The sequence below is a fragment of the Mobula hypostoma genome, chromosome 16, assembly GCF_963921235.1.
Source record: "Mobula hypostoma chromosome 16, sMobHyp1.1, whole genome shotgun sequence".
NCBI classification, from domain to species: domain Eukaryota; kingdom Metazoa; phylum Chordata; class Chondrichthyes; order Myliobatiformes; family Myliobatidae; genus Mobula; species Mobula hypostoma.
The window spans coordinates 23723169-23742571 of NC_086112.1; the positions used below are offsets into that span (position 1 = coordinate 23723169).

General features: G+C 37.0%; 1 protein-coding gene across 1 annotated transcript in view; it reads left to right on the forward strand.

Annotated features, from left to right (window-relative positions):
* LOC134357280 (adenomatous polyposis coli protein-like) overlaps positions 1 to 19403 on the forward strand; it is a 170489-nt gene that overhangs the window by 128791 nt on the left and 22295 nt on the right. Inside the window, 3 exon segments of the mRNA XM_063068642.1 lie at positions 13598 to 13696; positions 17106 to 17484; positions 18404 to 18499. Coding sequence (XP_062924712.1) covers positions 13598 to 13696; positions 17106 to 17484; positions 18404 to 18499 — 574 coding nt within the window.

Consider the following 19403-nt stretch of genomic DNA (forward strand, 5'->3'; position numbering starts at 1 on the left):
ACTAGCATTGCACACTTTTGTGTCCTTTAAATGGCCTTGATGATTTGATGTAGTTCTCCATTCATTAAATTGCTTGGTCAAATAAATTTTACACTATGTCATCACAAGGAATTTCAAGAAGATCTGTATTTCTAAGATTCAGCTTCGGAACTATTGACGATGACGTTTTAACTCATGATTACTTGTTACACAAGATAATGATATCCAAAAAAAAATTTGAAGTGTATGCTGTTTTTTCTAATGTTGAATTTAATAGGAGTATCACTATTTAATCTTCGATTCTAAAAGTACCTTCTTGCTTAATAATCCAGGAAACTTTTAACATTTTATAAAATGAAAATGCAAAGTAAAAATGCAATTTGGATTATGAAATGAAGTAAAATTCCTTGAAATAACTTTACTTTCCAACTAAAACAAAATGTAGATGAATAAGAAAACCCATTCTTTGTATCCTGGATACTATATAACTTAGATCAACAGCTGTCACAATTCATGCGTAAGTTTCTTTATGTAAACTGTTTCCTTATGAAAAATGAACAGTCTAATTGAGGTGATGAGTGTGCATTTATTTCTTTGTTGACTAATGTAGACATTTCATTTTGCGCCATCTCTCCAGAATTGAGGTCTTTCATTGTTTTCACCTTGACACAAGCAATGTTACATAAGTAGTATGAAAGCAACGGTAGATGAAACTTCCATTGTTGGTTTGGAACAAATGCCATTCTCTGCAGCATAGCGTCTAGGATTCCATATACAGTGGATTCCAGTTAATTGGGCCATCGGTAAAACAGGGCAGCTGCTTATTTGGGACAACTCATAAAAAACCAAACTCATCAAAAAAAAAGCCGAGATTCCCTTTGTTTGTTAGGATACTATGCTGCTTAATTGGGACAGGAGACTTGCCGAACAGCTTCTAACTAGCGTCAGTCACGTGCGTTTGTGTGGCCATTAGACACAACACCATGCTCAGAACGAATGGTATTTAAATAGTGTCATTTGCATGTGCTGTTGTAATATTATCCATTTGGGCCAACGGACGCTGATTCAAAAAGCAGTGATTTTTGATCATTTTGTTTTTTATTGACTTTAAAATATTTTGAACCCTCGCCAAGATGTCACAAAAAATTTGCCACCAACCAAGAAAAAACAATTACTCTACTGGGCCAAATTAAAAGCCTCTATTTGTTGTTGAATTATGACACTACAGGTTTCCCCCGCCATCCGAAGGTAGAGCGTTCCTTTGAAACAGTTTGTAAGCCAGAATGTCAAAGTGAAGAAGCAATTACCATTTACTTATATGGGTAAAATTTGTGAGCGTTCGTAGACAGAAAAAATAACCTACCAAACAATACCAAATAACACAAAAAACCTAAAATAACAGTAACATATAGTAAAAGCAGGAATGATATGATAAATGCACAGCCTATATAAAGTAGAAATACTATTCTACAATCATTGCCGCAGTGTTCCTGGCAGCGAAAATCTCGCGGAAGTGCTCTCGGCACTCTCTCCAGTAACCTTTAAGCTATGAAGCTGTCAAATCATACCAAATAACACATAAAAATACACAGTCTATATAAAATAGAAATAATGTGTGTACGGTGTAGTATCACTTACAGCAATCGGGAAGACAGCGCCGAGCACACTGGTGTGGTAGGCTGAGTCGTCAGAGGTTGGTGTGGTGCAGTGGACCCCAACCTCCAGGCCACCGACCGATACCGATACGCAGAGAATGCAGCGCTGGCCTGGACGCACCCAGCACATCTTTAAGATAAAAGCCATTGGGACCGCCCCTGTCTGCAAATGGAGTAGCAGTATTTTTGTGCTGCTCTTAGTTTTCCTTCTCTCCCCCTAGTTTAAGCTTTGATTTTAAAATTTTTACTTGTTGATTCTTGAGGGGGATCAATATGTCTATGTCTACAAGAAGTGGGAAGAATTTACCTGAACCTAGTGATAAAGGTAATGGAAAAGGAAAGATCTGATGAAATGCCATCGTGGGCTGAAGATATCGTTCGGACACTGAATCCAATTAAGGATCAGAATGGATCAATTAAAGACCAACTGGAAAAGAATAGTAATGAAATGAAGTCATTTCTGGGAAAACTTAAAGACCTGGAAACTCAAGTTATTTCACACGAAGAGGAATTGAAGGTAACTAAGCAAAAGTTGTCTGAAGCTACAACTCGTTTGGAAAGATATCAAAATAAGATTATAGACCTGGAAACGAGGTCTCGACGAAGGAATATAAGAATTGTTGGTCTGCAGGAAGGAGCTGAAGGTGGAGATCTAATGGCTTACTTTGGTAAGCTTTTCCACACTTTATTTCCTACCATTCTATCAAAGCCACCTGCTATAGAAAGGGCACACAGGGCGTTTATCTCGAAATTGAAGGATTCTAGTAAACCAAGATCTGTTCTGGTTTGCTTTCATCACTTTAAAATTAAAGATCAAATAATGCGACAGGCAAGAAAACAGAGAGGTTTTAGATTTATGGAATCTGAGCTCCGCTTCTACGAAGATTATCCAAGAGAGATAATGGAACAAAGATCAAAATTTGCCCTGGTAATGAAACAAGCATATGATAAAAAACTTTTTCCGCCTCTGAGGTACCTGACAAGAATTAAATTTTTCCCTGGTAATTCTCCTCCTCGTACTTTTTTTGATCCAAAAGCTGCACTGGATTTTGTTCAGGCTTTACCTGCTGCTGTCTCCAACGCCACTGTTGAATGATCCATCTGAAAGGCTGTTTGGCTATTTGTATATTATTCGCATTTTGGAAAGAACATTTATGAAGGTCACTTGTATATTTCATCGAGAGACTAATTAAAGAAGACGGAGAGTTGTTCTTTATTGCATATTGTTGGTTTTCCTTTGGAAAGATTTATGGTTTAAGTATCTCTGTTTAAATGATCTCTGGACATTCTACGACTGAGAGAAGAAGATAAGGCGATTTGTTCCTTTAATTTAATACTTGGTTTGTTTCTTTTTTTTTATCAGCTAATTGGTAGTTTTTTCCTACTAATAGGGCTTTTTATATTTTTTTTCTGTTTTATTATAACATTTTATAATTGAATTTAAAGCTTTTTTAGAGAATTAATATTAAACTTAAACATGGTGCTGGTTTTTCTCTCTAAGAGATAACATTATTTTGGTTCTTTCTTGTTTATTAGTCGATGGAATGTAAATACCTTTTTTTGCTGAGACTTTATTTTTTTTCACAAGGTCACTCTACTTTTTTACTAACTTGGGGAGGGAAAGAAAACACAGACAGAGCAGTCAGCAGCTTTGAATTCTATCGTAGATTGCTTGCCTCTTTCGGGTTTCTGGATGTGGGTGGTGGGTTTAGAGTTAGGAGTTTTTTCCCATTGGGTGATTCCGGAGTGTGCGTGTTTTTTATTTGGTCGTATTCTTCATCACCGCCATCTTCGATATATTCCGTATTGGTATGTGCTCTGTGCATGTATAAAGTAGAATAAAATTATAGTATGGTGTTCAAAAGAATTAATATAATAAGTTGGAATGTACGTGGTTGGAATCATCCTATTAAACGAAAGAAGACTTTTAAAATTATTAACCGATTTCAACCTGATATAATCTTTGCTCAAGAGACACATATCAGGGTGGGAGATCAAAATAGAATTTTTCGATGGTGGAATGGTTTGCAATTCCACTCTACTTCTCAGAGTAAAACAAAAGGCGTGTCTATTTTCATTAAACCTAATATATTTATTCAAGAGGATATTGAATCAGATTCTAATGGTAGATTTTTAATTGTTAAAGAAGCAATCTGTAACAGAAAAGTTGTTTTGGTTAATTTGTATGGTCCTAACTTAGATGATCCTTTTTTTAAAAAGGTATTTGCTTTACTGCCTGACTTAAATGAATATATGCTCATAATGGGTGGGAATTTTAATTGCTGTTTAAATCCTATGATTGATAAGAGCTCAACCAATCAGCAACGTCCAAATCGATCCACGTCATTTATTAATTCCTTTTTGATTGATTTTGGGTTGATTGATTTGTGGAGGTATCTTTATCCAGATAATAGAGAATATTCTTTCTTCTCACATGTTTATAAAAAATAATCGGATCGATGATATTATAATCGATCCCCGCTTCTTGCCTAGTGTTAAAACTTGCGAATATGACGCTATTGCTATATCTGATCATGCGCCTCTGAGTTTGTCTTTTGAATTTGATGATGTCATTCTTGCCCGCCCACCTTGGCGCATTTCTCAGACATTATTGCAAAACTCTGACTTTGTCAGTTTCATTGAAACCCAGATAAAAGAATGTTTTCTTTTTAATGATATAGGGGGTATGTCTAAATTAGTTATATGGGATACATTTAAAGCATTTTTACATGGTCATAATACTTCTTATTCAGCTAAACTTAAAAAAACAAACTAAAGCAGAATTAGATAGAATTTCAAAACAAATTAAAGATTTAGATAATATTTATGCAATTTCCCCCAATACTGATTCATCTAAACAAAGAGTGGAACTTCAATCACAATATAACCTGTTATTAACTCATCCCATTGAAGGTTATTTGCTTAATTTAAAGAGCCAATTTTATACGTCTTGAGATAAAAATAATAAACTGCTTGCATCTTAATTAAAAATGGCTGCAGCTAAAAGGCAAATCATGAAAATTCGTAGGAAAGATGGTACCTTAGCTCAGGAAGATGAAGAAATTAATAAGATTTTTCAAGATTTTTATGCTGAACGATATAAATCTCAATGTCCGTTAGATTCCTCTAAAATGAATGCTTTTTTACGAAAGATTGTTTTTCCTAAAATCTTGGCTGAGGATCAAAAAACTCTCGATGCTCAAATTACTGAAGCCGAAATTTATAAAGCTATTTTTTCAATGCAATCTGGTAAGTCCCCAGGACTTGATGGCTATCCTGTAGAATTTGATAAAAATTTTGCAAAGTTGCTCTCTCCGTATATGTTGGAAATGTTTAAGGATTGTTTTGTGAAAGGTGACTTACCCTCTACTTTTTATGAAGCTTCTATTTCTTTAATTCTTAAAAAAGATAAAGATCCTACTGACTGTGCTTCATATAGACCTATTTCATTATTGAATGTCAATGCTAAGATTCTGTCAAAGATAATGGCCAATCGGTTGGAGAATATTTTGGGTAAAATTATTTGTAAAGATCAAACGGGCTTTATAAAGGGTCGCTATTCTTTTTCAAATGTTCGGAGACTATTTAACATTATGTATTCATCCTCTTCTAAAACTCCACAATGTGTTGTATCTTTGGATGCTGAAAAAGCATTCAACCGAGTCGAATGGAAATATTTATTCAATGTTTTAGAGAAATTTGGCTTTGGTGTTAATTTTAATAATTGGATTAAAATGATATATAAAGCCCCTATGCTACTGTTGTCACTAACAATCGTAGGTCTCCTTTTTTTCAGCTTTCACGGGGGACAAGGCAAGGCTGTCTATTAAGTCCTTTATTGTTTAATTTAATATTAGAACCCCTTGCTATTGCTCTTCGTGAGGCTAAAAGTATCCATGGGATCTTTGTGAATGAGACCATGCATAAGCTCTCTCTTTATGCTGATGATTTATTGGTTTATCTATCTAACCCTGATGAATCCATTCCTGCCTTGCTAAAGTTATTTAATGAATTTGGAGGTTTTTCAGGATATAAAATAAATTTTAGTAAAAGTGAATTGTTACCTTTAAATGATTCAGTCTCTATATATGATAATACTCCTTTTAAAGTTTCAGACTCTTAGATATTTAGGTATTATAATTACTAAAAAATATAAGGATATTTATAAAGCTAATTTTGTTCCCTTAGTAGACTCTATGAAGTATTTATTTAGTAGATGGAGTCCACTTACGTTTTCACTTGTTGGTCCTATTCATATAGTTAAAATGATGATTTTACCGAAATTTTTATATTTATTTTAGAATATTCCTGTTTTTTTGACTAGGAAGTTTTTTGATCGGATTGATTCTATTATTTTATCTTTTATTTGGAATAATAAAAGACCAAGAATTAGTAAATGTCATTTACAAAAATTGAAAAAGGATGGAGGTCTTGCTTTGCCTAATTTTAGAATGTATTATTAGGCTGTTAATGTGCGATGTATGTCTTTTTGGTTGTACTGGGTTGATAAGAGTGATAGGCCAATTTGGGTAGATCTGGAACTGAAAGCTGTAAAACAGTTTTATTTAACTAAGTTATTGGGAGCTCCTTTACCTATGCAATTAGGTAAAGTTGTTAACTTCAACCTATATCCTGTGATTAAGTATTCTTTACAAATTTGGCTCCAGATCTGCAATTTTTTAAATCTTAAAATATTTAAACTTTGTAGTTTAATTTACCTAAATTACATTTTTAAGCCTTCTTTGAGTGATCCAATTTGTTTACTTCGGAAAAATAAAGGTATTAATTCTTTTCTGGATTTATTTAAGGAAGATAAATTGATGTCTTTTGAACAATTAATTGATAAATATTCTCTTTCATACACCTTCTCCAATACCTTCAAGTTAGATATTTTTTTATAAACTATTTCAGTAATTTTCCTTACATATTGGAGGCTGACCTGTTAGATACTATTATGAGTATGAATCCTTTGATTAAGGGTTCTATTGGAAGAATTTATAATTTATTATTACAATAGGATAAGCGTCCTTTATCTAAGATTAAACAGGATTGGGAAAAGGAACTTAATTTGACTTTTATGACTGAGGATTGGATGCGGATATTGAAGTTGGTTAACTCTTCAATTTGTGCTAGCCATTCATTGATTCAATTTAAATAGTACATCATTATCATTTGACAACGGAGAGACTTTCTAAAATCTTTCCTAATGTTGATAGTCATTGTGATAGATGTAAAACTGAAATAGCTACACTGACATATATGTTTTGGTCTTGTTCTGTATTGGAACAGTTCTGGAAGTCGGTTTTCTCAACAATTTCTAAAGCACTTAAAATTAATTTACAACCTAATAAATTAACTGTGCTCTTTGGAATAGTTCCTCAAAATATTCATGGTATTTCTGTGTCTGACCAACATGTTATTGCATTTGTTACATTGATAGCTAGGAGGGCCATTTTGTTGAAGTGGAAGGATACATCAGCTTCCCCTTTGTCACAATGGTTCTCTCAAGTGATGCTATTTCTTAGTTTAGAGAAAATTAGAAGTTGAACCTTTGAACCTTTATTTGATTTTGAGAAAAGATGGGGCTCATTTGCTCGTTATTATCCTTTGAGTTAATTGATATAATTTTTCCACGATCTAATTGTAAATTTTTTTAGTATATTTTCTTTTCTTGCCGGCGGTTTGATGTTTATTTTTAGAAGCTTTTTGTATGACGCATGACTCCGGGGTTGTACACCTTATAGGTTCTTTTTTTTTCTCACTTTTCTGCTTAGTAGGTTTTTTTTGTTAACACAATTTTTTTTCGATCTTTAAGATAATGTTTTTTTTGAGGCATTGTAAGTGTTGTTACTTCAATGTACTCATGTTATTTTTCCTGTATATAACAATAAAAATATTTGAAAAGAAAAAAAAAGAAAGAAAGAAAAAAGCCGAAATAAACAAGCTACACACATCAAAGTTGCTGGTGAAGGCAGCAGGCCAGGCAGCATCTCTAGGAAGAGGTACAGTCGACGTTTCAGGCCGAGACCCTTCGTCAGGAAGACGAAGGGTCTCGGCCGGAAACGTCGACTGTACCTCTTCCTAGAGATGCTGCCTGGCCTGCTGTGTTCACCAGCAACTTTGATGTGTGTTGCTTGAATTTCCAGCATCTGCAGAGTTCCTGTTGTTTGCAAAATAAACAAGCTAATTAATTAGGTGCCACCGGGCACATAAATGTCGGCCCAGGTCAGAGGCGATTGCCAATTGTGTTGCCTCTGATCTGGGCCAACATTTATGTGCTGGGTGGCACCTAATTAATTAGCTTGTTTATTTCGGCTTTTTTCTTAAAGATGTGCTGGGTGCGCCCCGGCTACCGCTGCATTCTCCGTGGCAATGTATCGGTCCGCGGCCCGGGGGTTGGGGTGGTGGGACACTGGGGTGTCATCTCATTGTCATCGGTTTCCATCAGGGCAGGCATGTCATCTTCTTCTATGTCCGCCTGCCTCGATGTCAAAGGTCAAGGTTTGTCGTCTGATGTGGAAGGCTTGAAAAACGACAGTATACTTGACTGCTTATCCTCGCACATTTTTCTATCATCTCATGCAGTTGCTTCACATTCAGTTACTGGACGACTTCACTTTCGGTACTGCATTCGGGTTCGATCGTTATCCTTTCCTCTTCCAATTGTATCAGCTCTTCATCTATCAGTTCTTGGTCATGGGATGCCAAAACCTCTTCAACATCATCTTTGTCAACTTCCACAAGCCAAACTCACTTTGTCCTCACTTCATTCACCACGATCGAAACGCTTAATTATGTCTAGTTTTACGGTAAGTGTAACACCCTTATGAGCTCTTTTAGGCTTTTCCGATACCTTAGAACTCATCTTGCTAACAGCTGCTCACAGGCACGTGTTTAAGCAATGCCGGCGAGAATGCAGTTCAGGGGAGGAGCTTGGCTGCTCGGGGTATGCGGTGCGCTGCCTTTTTCTGTAACAGTGAAAACACCTTCTGTTAGCGAAAACGGGTAACTATTGTAGGTCTTTCATAACAGCGAGGTTTCGTAAAGCAAGCATTGGAAAAGCGGGGGACACCTGTATGTTATGCAGGAAAGCAATCAAGGCAGTCCATTATCTGCACTGGGTGTCTGCACTGATTTTGTTCATTTACAGTCAACAGCGTACACTGAATGAATTCCTATGTCGATGACTAATAGAAACTAATACACAGTTTTATAGTACTGTAGTAGTATTGGTAGTGCTCTAATTTATTCTGTATTTCATTTAAAACTTTAATTTGTTATTCAATTGGTGTAATTTCTTTTTTTTTATACTTTTAACTGTTTCCATGGAACTTCAGCTTTTCCTACAACATTTCCTGCGCTTACGCCATTTTTGTTTCAATGTTGCCACTGTCCCTTTTATTCCATAATCTTTAATTTTGATGATAAACTTAAGTAACACGATCAAAGGCCATTAGAAATCTGTATGCACAATGTGTACTGCAGCACAATTGGCAATCATCTCTGTACCTCTTCAAAAAAAAATATAAGCACAATTTGTCATTTGGCTTTTCTTTATTAATGTGTTTGTCCCTGATTATTTTTTCCAACAGCTTTGTTGCCAGTAAGGTTACATAGACTAGCATGAAGGTGCTGGGCACATTGGATCAGATTATACTGGTCACTTGCCATGATTTCCATGGGAATTGCTAATTAATTGACTGTTCAGTTGATCTCTGACATCAGAGCCTGCATGATTCATTGCAAAAGTCAGAGATCAGATCAATCACAATATTACTAAATTATGGAACTGACTTCAGAAGCAACCTGATCGCCTGAACTTTGACCTCGTCAGCAATATTCCCTCTAAGGTGTGCACGTGTGCACGTGCACACATCTTTTGCTTCCAGCACACAAAGGAATTTAAACTGCACACCAAAGCTTGTCACCCTCTACCTTGTTGGCATGTTAAGTATGTTTCACGATCATACACAATCACATTTCCTTTTCCGGTTTCTGATGCAGGCGGTGTCGTCAGCGTGGAATTTGAAATGATTTGTCTGCAGATTTTAGAACTGGCCTATTTATACTGATTTTATTGAAGAAATTGTTGATTCACTATGTCGAATTCTAAAGAAGCAAATGCTGTGAACTGCTAGTTCATTTAAAGCAGAATGGCTTAATGAGACAGTAGAAACTGCTTCACTTAAAACTCATGGGGTCAGGAAAGTGCAGCTATGAGAAATATTTATGTACAATACAGAAACTGGTGTTACCTGCATGTATTGTTGCAATGCAAAGGTTGCTGGAGAATTTGCAAGTGGGAAAAAGTGGAGTGATCTTTGGAAACTTTAAAGCGTCATTTGGCAAGCAAATCACATGTAGACAATGTGCAAAAGCTCTAGTGAGAAAATCCTTTATTACTCGCTACAGACCTTCTATGTATGTTTTGTGAGAGTGCAGATGAACGAGAGTGAAAACAATCAAACATTGTCCTCAACTTCTTACAGTTCATAGCTGGCATATGTAGCCTGATCCTGATTAAAAAGATCTCTTGTGGTAATAAGCTGCTAAAAAGCCATCAGTGTTTTGGGGTTGGAGCTCAAGATTCACTATCTGAAACTTAGCAACAGCTTCTTGTGCTCTGCAAGTAACTTACTTGATACAGAAGTTGTGCTCAACTGGGGTTCCGTATTAGGATAATGTCGGTGCAGGCAGGTGACCATCCCAAATAATAAGTTTGGACAGCAGATAGATCCACTTCTAGATTCTGCCATGAATGGAAAATTCCTCCTGGCATCAACCCTGTCAAACCCTTTCAGAATCTATTTCAATTAATTCACCTCTCATTCTTTTAAACTCCAGTTATAGACCCAATCTATTCAATTGTTCCTCATAAGTCAATCCCTTCATCCCCATATTGACCAAATCAACCTTCTCTGAACTGTCACAGTTTAAAGTAGATTCTTTCTAAATTATGAAAATAAAAAAAACAAATCTTCAAATACGTTCTCAGCAATGCAGTGTACAAATGTATCAAAACTGTAGTTTTTCTTACATGTTGTAAAAGCCAACATTCAATTTACGTTCTTGATCGCTTGCTATACTTGCATTCTAACTGGTTTTCCCATCAGTCAGTCAAATCTCTCTATAAAGCACATTCTATTGTCAGTTTCCATTTAAGTAATACTTCATTCCGCTGTTCTTCCTAAATAATAAATAGTTCCGTGTTTCCACACTTTATATTCCATCTGCCAATGCTTTACCCACTTAAGTTTTATTCCTTTGCAGATGATTTGGGTTCTCTCCACATCTTCCTTTCTGTCAGCAGATTGGACAACCATACATGTGGTTTCTCATCCAACTGTTAGCATGATTGTTATCCAACATTCCAATGGTTCTCTCTTCAGGGTTATAATGCTGGTCTCCCACACAATAGCACCAGCCTTTATACACCTTTCCCAGTACTGCACCCCCTCGTTTAAGGGTGATTAGAAGATGATGGCAAGTACCTGCATAACTATCACATTTCCTTAAACAAACAACAGGAGGAACTCAGAGGGTCAGGCAGGATCTGTGAAGAGAAATAGACAACCAAAGTTTTGGGTTGAAATAGCGGTGGTTGGCCAGTATAAAGAGGTGAAGGGAAGGGGTGTAGCCAGAGCAGGCAAATGATAAGTGGTTCCAGGTAAGGAGGGTCATAGGCAGATGAAGGAGGAAAGAGTGGCATCTGGGAGATGATAGGTGGAAGCAACAGAGGGATGCAGAAGATGGAATTTGATAAGAAAGGAAGATGGATCATGGAATCAAATAAAGGGAGTTTGATGGGCAGATGGCCTTGGGGACCCAGTGAGAGGAAAGTATGGATGATGGGCAGATGGAGGGTGGAGCAGAGAAAAAAGTGGAATGAAATACAGTGATGTGTGGGACTGAGAGGTATAGGAGGAACTGGGTAGATCAGGAAGAGAGACAAAAGGAAAAGAGAGGAAGCAGATTACCTAAAATTCTGAAGGTTTGAATCTGAACATCTGAATGTTTTTTACTTACATTGAAGGATACGAGAGCAAAATTTGCTGCTAGCATGGAATGGCTCGTGTTTATTATTGATATTCGTTTGAACTGTGGGCACGCCTTTCTGGAACCACTCATGAGGGTAAATTTCCCAAAGGATTCTGATGCAAAATGTTCAATCTTCTGCAATATACTGCCGTTGTGTGTGGATAATGTTACGTACCCCGTAACTGGGTTGCCAAACCAGCAGAAATGGATCACTCAGTTGGAGTCTGGAGTACTAGAACTAAGAAAGTTTTATTAAAGAAACAAGCAACACATTAATCGAAAGGATAATAAATGCAACAGTTCAGCGATGATAAACGCACATGTGCACAGAATTAAGATAACAGCATCAATCAAGCTCTATCGTTGTCTAGGGGTAAATGACCAATTTCAAAATGACTCAAAGTTCAGTCCAGTTTAGTAGTTCAGTTCGCAGTAATCGTTGCCATGGCGGTGGACAACGTGGGGGAAGAGAGAGATAGAATAGGAACAACTCATCATTCAGAACGGCTTCACTCACAGACCAGCAAGATGGCTCACAAACAGCTTTTGGGCGGGTCCTTGGTGATGTCACCTGAGGTCACCGACTGTGACCCCTCCTCCAGATGCGGTCGATCCTCTGCAGTGAACCCGGCACCCAGGCAAGGGCGGACACACACCGGGTTCCCGCTGATCGTACCTTTCCACCCTGGGCGTTGTCCGGTACTTCTCACCACTCGTGAGAGGCGCACCGCTTCCAGGGTCTCGTTACCTCGGGTGGCGTGTGTGTCTGTCTTAGCAAACCTGTCCCTTTTTATCCCCCTGCTGGGGTATCGCCTGTCCATCACTTCAAACAGTTCAGGGTTCAAAGGGGGGAGCCGCTCCAGACAGCTCTTCCTCCCACATCCCTTCATTACACATCTCCAGACGCTGCTCCATTGTTCCTTATCTCTCCTTCCCCTGAGGGCAGGTGGCAGACCAACTGCTGATGCCACTGATGCTAGCCCAGGCCAGCAAACATCTTAATTTTATGTGTATTCTCGTAACAATAAGAACAAACCCTGCTCTCAGAATGATTTGAAAACTATACCTCTAGAAACCTTGTTAGATGTTGCTGCCAAGGACATTGAATGCTTTTGATCAGTCTTGAAAATCATTCCCAAACATCCCAAAAATTAAATTGTTAAACATTTAAAACTAAATCACTTAAATTACTTAAAAAGAATTTAAAACACTGCAAACTTCAAAATACAAAGAGTGAAATCTGTTACTTGAGTTAAATGTGTATTACCTTGCACCCATTCTTTACTTTTCGAATGAGAGTACAGCAATTCCTGCTCGGGTGCATAATACCTGCCACATTCCCTAGTGTAATGTTGGGCATTGTGGTAATTTTACACCCTGCCATTGGACTACATGAGAAGTCCAACATTGGAGCATGGTTCTGAAAATGTCAGCAATCAAGTTTACACATGAACCCAGGTTTTATGCAGAAATGGCACCATTTCCAAAGAAGCTTCAGATCACGAGAACATTGAATCTTGCAATGAGAGATGTACCTGGCTGTCCCCAATGTTCCTGAATTTAGAAGAATGCCAGACAGGTCAGATTGCGTTGCACTAGCTTTAATCTGAACCAGCTGCCAAAATCTTTACACCCACATTCACAGGGAGGGAAGTGATTACTTTGGGTTGTTATTCTCGATCATCAAATAGACATATAGCCATTTTCAGAATTCTGCCTTCGCTAGCAAGATTCATCTACACATTCATGTCGTGAGGCTAACGTTGCCATTGGTATTACGTAATTATTTGTGCACAGAGTTGTTTTTTGAGTTCACCCGCACTGTAGTTGCAAAATTACTTACAAACGTTTTAAAAAACTCCTAACATTTTGGAAAGATTTTTGTTTATTTAGCAAACTTAGAATTTGTATCATCTGCATTTTAGGGTTCAGGATCACGAGTTGAACAAGATACTATTAGTGTAATGAGCTGCAGTAACTCCTACTCAGTTCCTCGAAGACTGACAAATCACCTGGGTACCAAGGTAACCAAAGATTCCAGACTACAGGTCGCTACACTGCATTTTTTCTAATACGTCAATTATAACAATGCTTTGGCTGCCTTACTCGTATGTTTTCTATTTCCATTAACAAATGCATGTGCTTGGTTATCCTTACTGTGTCCTTTTAAAGATATTTACAAAAAATGGTGTTTACTAATCTGATAACTGGTATCTGATATTGCAGCTACATTCCACATACGCAGTGAAAAACTAAAGATCGTAGTAAGGATTATATTTGAATCAAGCTTAGTGTCAAAACAATCAACAGAATTAGAATTATTGCATCCAGGAATAGATTCACTAGTTTAGTCTATGTTGATACTCTAATAGTATATACAAAGAAAACAAATTATCTGATTTCTAACAACTGAAATCTGACATTAATCTGAATGATACTAACCCAGTTTTTTAATCAACTTGCCTTGAATTATAAGCATACAAAAATGACATTGCTTGCTTAGCTGTAATGAGTTTGCTGGCAAATAATACTTCAAATTGTTTCCTGAAAGATTTGAATTCTGTTAGCATTTTAAAATAGTTACAAACTATTCGGTGGTAGCCTTGGCTAAGTGGTAGAGTGATACTGGTCACTGAACTGTAAATACTTGACTATGTATAGTTAAGTCTTTAAATTGATTTACAGGAATGATAGTTCGAAAGGAGTGTTCACCTGTTACGAATGATTTCCATATTGGTACATGATAGAACTTAAGACAGGAGTAGGACTGATGAACTCTCACCTAGTGGAACAGCCATGTATTCAGAATGAATGCCATGTATCAAATTATCATTGCTGTCTGACTTAAAGGAGATTTGAAGATTGTGGGAGTAGAGTGAAATTGACACACCCAAAGGCAAAAATTTCTGATTTTTAAGGACTTCATTTCGGGGTGTGTATGTGTTGGAGAGGGGAGTTGAGGATGGTGGTAAAGATTGAATTGGGTGGGAATCTGCACCAATCACCTATTCTTCATTATTTTTCCCAGTACTTGAGAGTTTTTTAAGTAACAGATTACGCCCCCCCCCCCGTAAATGTGACAAAAGCCTGCTTTTAGTGATCTCATCCCGACTTTTAACAACTAAATAAAATTTGAATGTTTTCTAGGCGTACCTACTTACACTAAATCAGAAATAATATTTCTAAACAGCTAGAACTGATCTGGAAATACAATGCTATACAAAATAAGAAAATAAATCCACAATTAAATGAGGTTTTAATTTGCATGGTGTACCTGCTCTACATAATTAAATAATTAATTTTAAATCTGGGACTAAATAGTAAACCTCTAGTGATTGTATTAGGTTGAAGTTACTGCTGATAAGTATTAGAAATTGCAGCACTAGCTGTGTGTCGAGACTTTTGGTATGTGGGAACTTCTGTTGGGACTTCCCCGATTTCCACAACTGCCTTTTGAGTTGATTCAGTACAGGGTCAGGGAACTGACATAATCAGAGGCAAGTTCTCCTGAGATTCTTCTCAGACGAGGAAATACAGGTAAAGGAAGAAGCAGTGTGTCACCCATTTATCATTTTGTGAAGAATCAGCATATTCTACATATTGGAATTTTTATTTCCATGAGTAATTTAAAAGTGAAAGAACTCATCAGCATGATTGCTTCCAATTAACGTTATTGAGAATCTTAATTGTCTTTCAATTAACAAAATTTGACATAGTGATCAAACCATAAAGGATTTCGAGAGCATGTAGAGAAAAATCAGTCATAGAGTCACAGAGAAATGGACACAGACACTTTGGCCCATCTAGTTTGTGCCAAACTGTTAATTGCTTCACCCCATCGACCCAGAACATAGCCCTCCATATCCTTCACGTACATGATTCTATCCAAATTGGTCTTCACTGTTGAAATCAAACCCACATCCACCACTTCTGTTGATAGCTTGTTCCATACTTTCACTACCCTCTGAGGGAAGATATTCCCCCTCATGTTCCCCTTAAATATTTCACCTTTCACACTTATCCCATGACCACTTAGAGCAGGGGTTCGCAACCTGGGATTCATGGACACGGCAGTTAATGGTAGGGGTTCATGTCATGAAAAAGGTTGGAGACCGCCCCCCCCCCCCAGTCTTGGAACCTTTCTTAAACAACAGAATATGATTACCTATCCTCCAAACCTATAGCATCTCACCCAAGGCTAAGGATATTTTAAATATGTCTGCTGGGGCTTCTGCAATTTATCCACTTTAATTTGCCTCAAGACAGCAAACACCTTCTCCTCAGTATTCTGAATATGGTCCATAGCCTCGCTGTTTCTTTGCCTCATTTCTTCTATGGACTGTGTGTCCATCTCATGAGTAAATACAAATGCAAAAAAATCCATTTAAAATCTCCCTGCCTCATTCAGCTCCATGCATAAATTATCATTGATCTTCTAGAGGACCAATTGTGTCCCACACTATCCCTTTGCTCTTAATCTATCTAAAGAAGCCATTGGGATTCTCTTTCACCTTGTCTGCTAGAGAACATCATGCCTTCTTTTAGTCCTCCTGAGTTCTTTGTTTAGTGTTCTCCTGTATTTCTTATACTCCTTAAGTACCTCATTTGTTCCTTCCTGCCTATACTTGTGATGCACCTCCTCTTCCTTCTTAACCAGGGCCTCAATATCTCCCAAAAAAAAACAAAGTTCACTAAACCTGTTATCGTTGCTTTATTTTTTTGATAAGAACATACAAACTCTGTACTCCCAAAAATTTCTCCTTCGAAAGCTTCCCACTTACCAAGTACACCTTTGCCAGAAAACTTGTCCCAATCCACACTTGTCAGATCCTTTCTGACACCATCAAAATTGGCCTTTCTTCAGTTTAGAATGTCAACCCGAGAACCAGACCTATCCAGCTCCATAATTATTTTGAAACAAATGGTATTATGATCACTAGATGCAAAGTATTTCCCTGCACAAACTTCTGTCACCTGCCCTGTTTCATTTCCTAACTGGAGATCTGGTATTACCCTTTCACTCTCTAGTTAGGACCTCTGTTTATTGACTAAAAATTGTTCGCTTTAGCAGGAACATAGAATGAAGTTGCCGTATGGAATACTTGCAATCAAATTCAGAACTCATGAATTTCACTAGTTTTTGTTTGCAGATTTGTACCTTCTGATATTTGTATTAGAATAAAAAATAACATGGTTAGATGCAAATGAAAGAGATAGTTATTCAAACAGTTGAATTATTGTATTAATATTTCTACATCTGCTTAAGGATCTGGTGATAAAGTCAAGAGAAATGATAAGAGGAATTGAATTAGGAAAAATTGTAGTTCGGTGTATTGTTTACAAATGAATATTTTTTGTTATTTGGCTTTAGGTTAATAATCGTAGAACCGTAATGTGAATAGAATTAACCTTTCTGGTTCACTTGGGCTATAGGTGGAAATGGTATACTCGCTGCTGTCAATGCTTGGCACACACGACAAGGATGATATGTCTCGAACTTTGCTAGCAATGTCTAGTTCTCAGGACAGCTGCATAGCTATGCGTCAGTCTGGTTGTCTTCCACTGCTCATACAGCTTTTGCACGGCAATGATAAAGACTCTATGCTGCTCGGCAATTCACGTGGCAGTAAGGAGGCCCGTGCACGGGCTAGTGCTGCACTACACAATATCATCCATTCGCAGCCAGATGACAAGAGAGGAAGACGGGAGACCCGTGTTCTTCACCTGCTGGAACAGATCCGTGCATATTGTGAGACATGTTGGGAATGGCAGGAGGCACATGAACAAGGCGTTGATCAGGATAAAAATCCAAGTATGGCATTTTCTGAGGAGTGTTTTATGTGACTAACTTTGGATTTTTTATTATTAAAAAAGATGCAACCTTTCAAAAAATTTATTATATGCATAATATTATTAGTTGGTTTTTTTTGTAAATATGAGAAATAATCCTGTACAATAAGAGGTTTGGGTTTCTCAGGAAACACAACTTGGAGGCTTTTCCAGCTAATTGGAATATATCATCCTTTCCCTTCTTGAATGTCCATTGCATCTGGACTGCTTGTATTAATGCATTCAGTTTAATTATCATTACCTGTCTGCTAAACATTTATGCAATGCTTGATTTATATGTGCTTACTCAAAAGCTAGCACTCATTTTGTGCACTGTATAGTTTCTATTTAGATTAGTGTTTTCTGAATGTCCATTTAGTTTATAAGATATTTTGCAGAATGATATACTGTTATGGCACTGAAAGTGACTATATTAGTATATCATGTTTTAATACCTTTTCATCTTCGTAAATAGTTCAATTAATTTTGAAATTCAGGTTCCTTAGAGTTGATTAAACAGTTTTACTATCAACAGAAAAAATGCTATGAATGTAAGCCTGTTTTTTGCGTATCTGTATTCTAACTGATTGAGAAGTTGGACAGACAAATGCAGCAGTGGAAAGCATTTCCTGAAATGTTTAATGTACATTTAGAAATTTGAACTGTTCTTATTGCATCAATCAAAAGGTTTGCTAGTTTAAAGCAAACCTTTTGATTGATGCAATAAGTGATAGCAAATGTAATTTGTCATTTGTTGGACAAGGAATAGTACATCAGTATTTGTAGAGGTTCATTTTATTGACCAATGATTCCTAGAATTTGTTCCTAATGTTCACTGATTATAATACTGAAATTTGAATTACACACATAAATCTCAATTCAAAGACATTGTATTTCCATAGTGCCATCTCCAGTGGAACACCAGATCTGTCCTGCAGTGTGTGTCCTGATGAAGCTTTCCTTTGATGAGGAACACAGGCATGCAATGAATGAACTTGGTAAGTTATATCAAACATGTTTTCTGGATTAGATTCCATACATAGTTCAAACATAGTTTGGAACAGAACAATAATGAGTTAATGATCCTTGGTTGGAAATCCTTAGAGGAACCCTACTCTTGGATTCCAAAACTGTGCACCATAGATTTGATTTCTAATTTTGCTTTGGAATATTTTTGGATGAGGGGTCAGAACAAAAGTGGAGTTACAGAACTGAGGTTTGCTCCATCAGAGTGCACTTTGCTATTGTAAGAAGAGCAGTGATGTTGACCTCCACCATTTGCAGGTTCAGTCTACAGTTCAATACAACATTGTTATTGTGCAAAATACTGGGACACATAGTTGTTGGTCAACTTGTTTTGCTGTGTGTAGTATCTTGTAAAAAGAGGTGTTCAATTTTTATATCAATTATTTGATTTTCTTTTGAAATCTATTATATTATTGAAGCACACCCATAGCATTGGCCTTTTCACAAGATTACACTAAATAAAACCAGCAAGAATTACTGATTTTCTTTGTTTGGAGAGCTAAGAGAAGAAATGAGTAAGCTTTTAGATAATGTAATGCAAGAATAGTTTGCACACAAGTGCATGTCTGACACTGTGACCACTCAAAGTTTGGTCATTGTGATCCTTAGTCCCCCAGCATATGCAGTCATCTATGTATAACAACTTCGGATGTACATAAACCAATAAAACCATCCATTAAGGGGAAAGTGATTTTCAAATTCACATGCAAATCTGGAGGGGAAGATAAAGCCAGCAGACCCACTGATTTACAGTGCAAGGAATTGTCATTAGTTAACAAAAATAGCTGTACAATCCTTGAGGGTAACCAAGATCCTTTTGATCAGTGGGTCTGTTTAATGGGTTTGTGGAATTCTCCTAAGGCATGTGATTCAAAC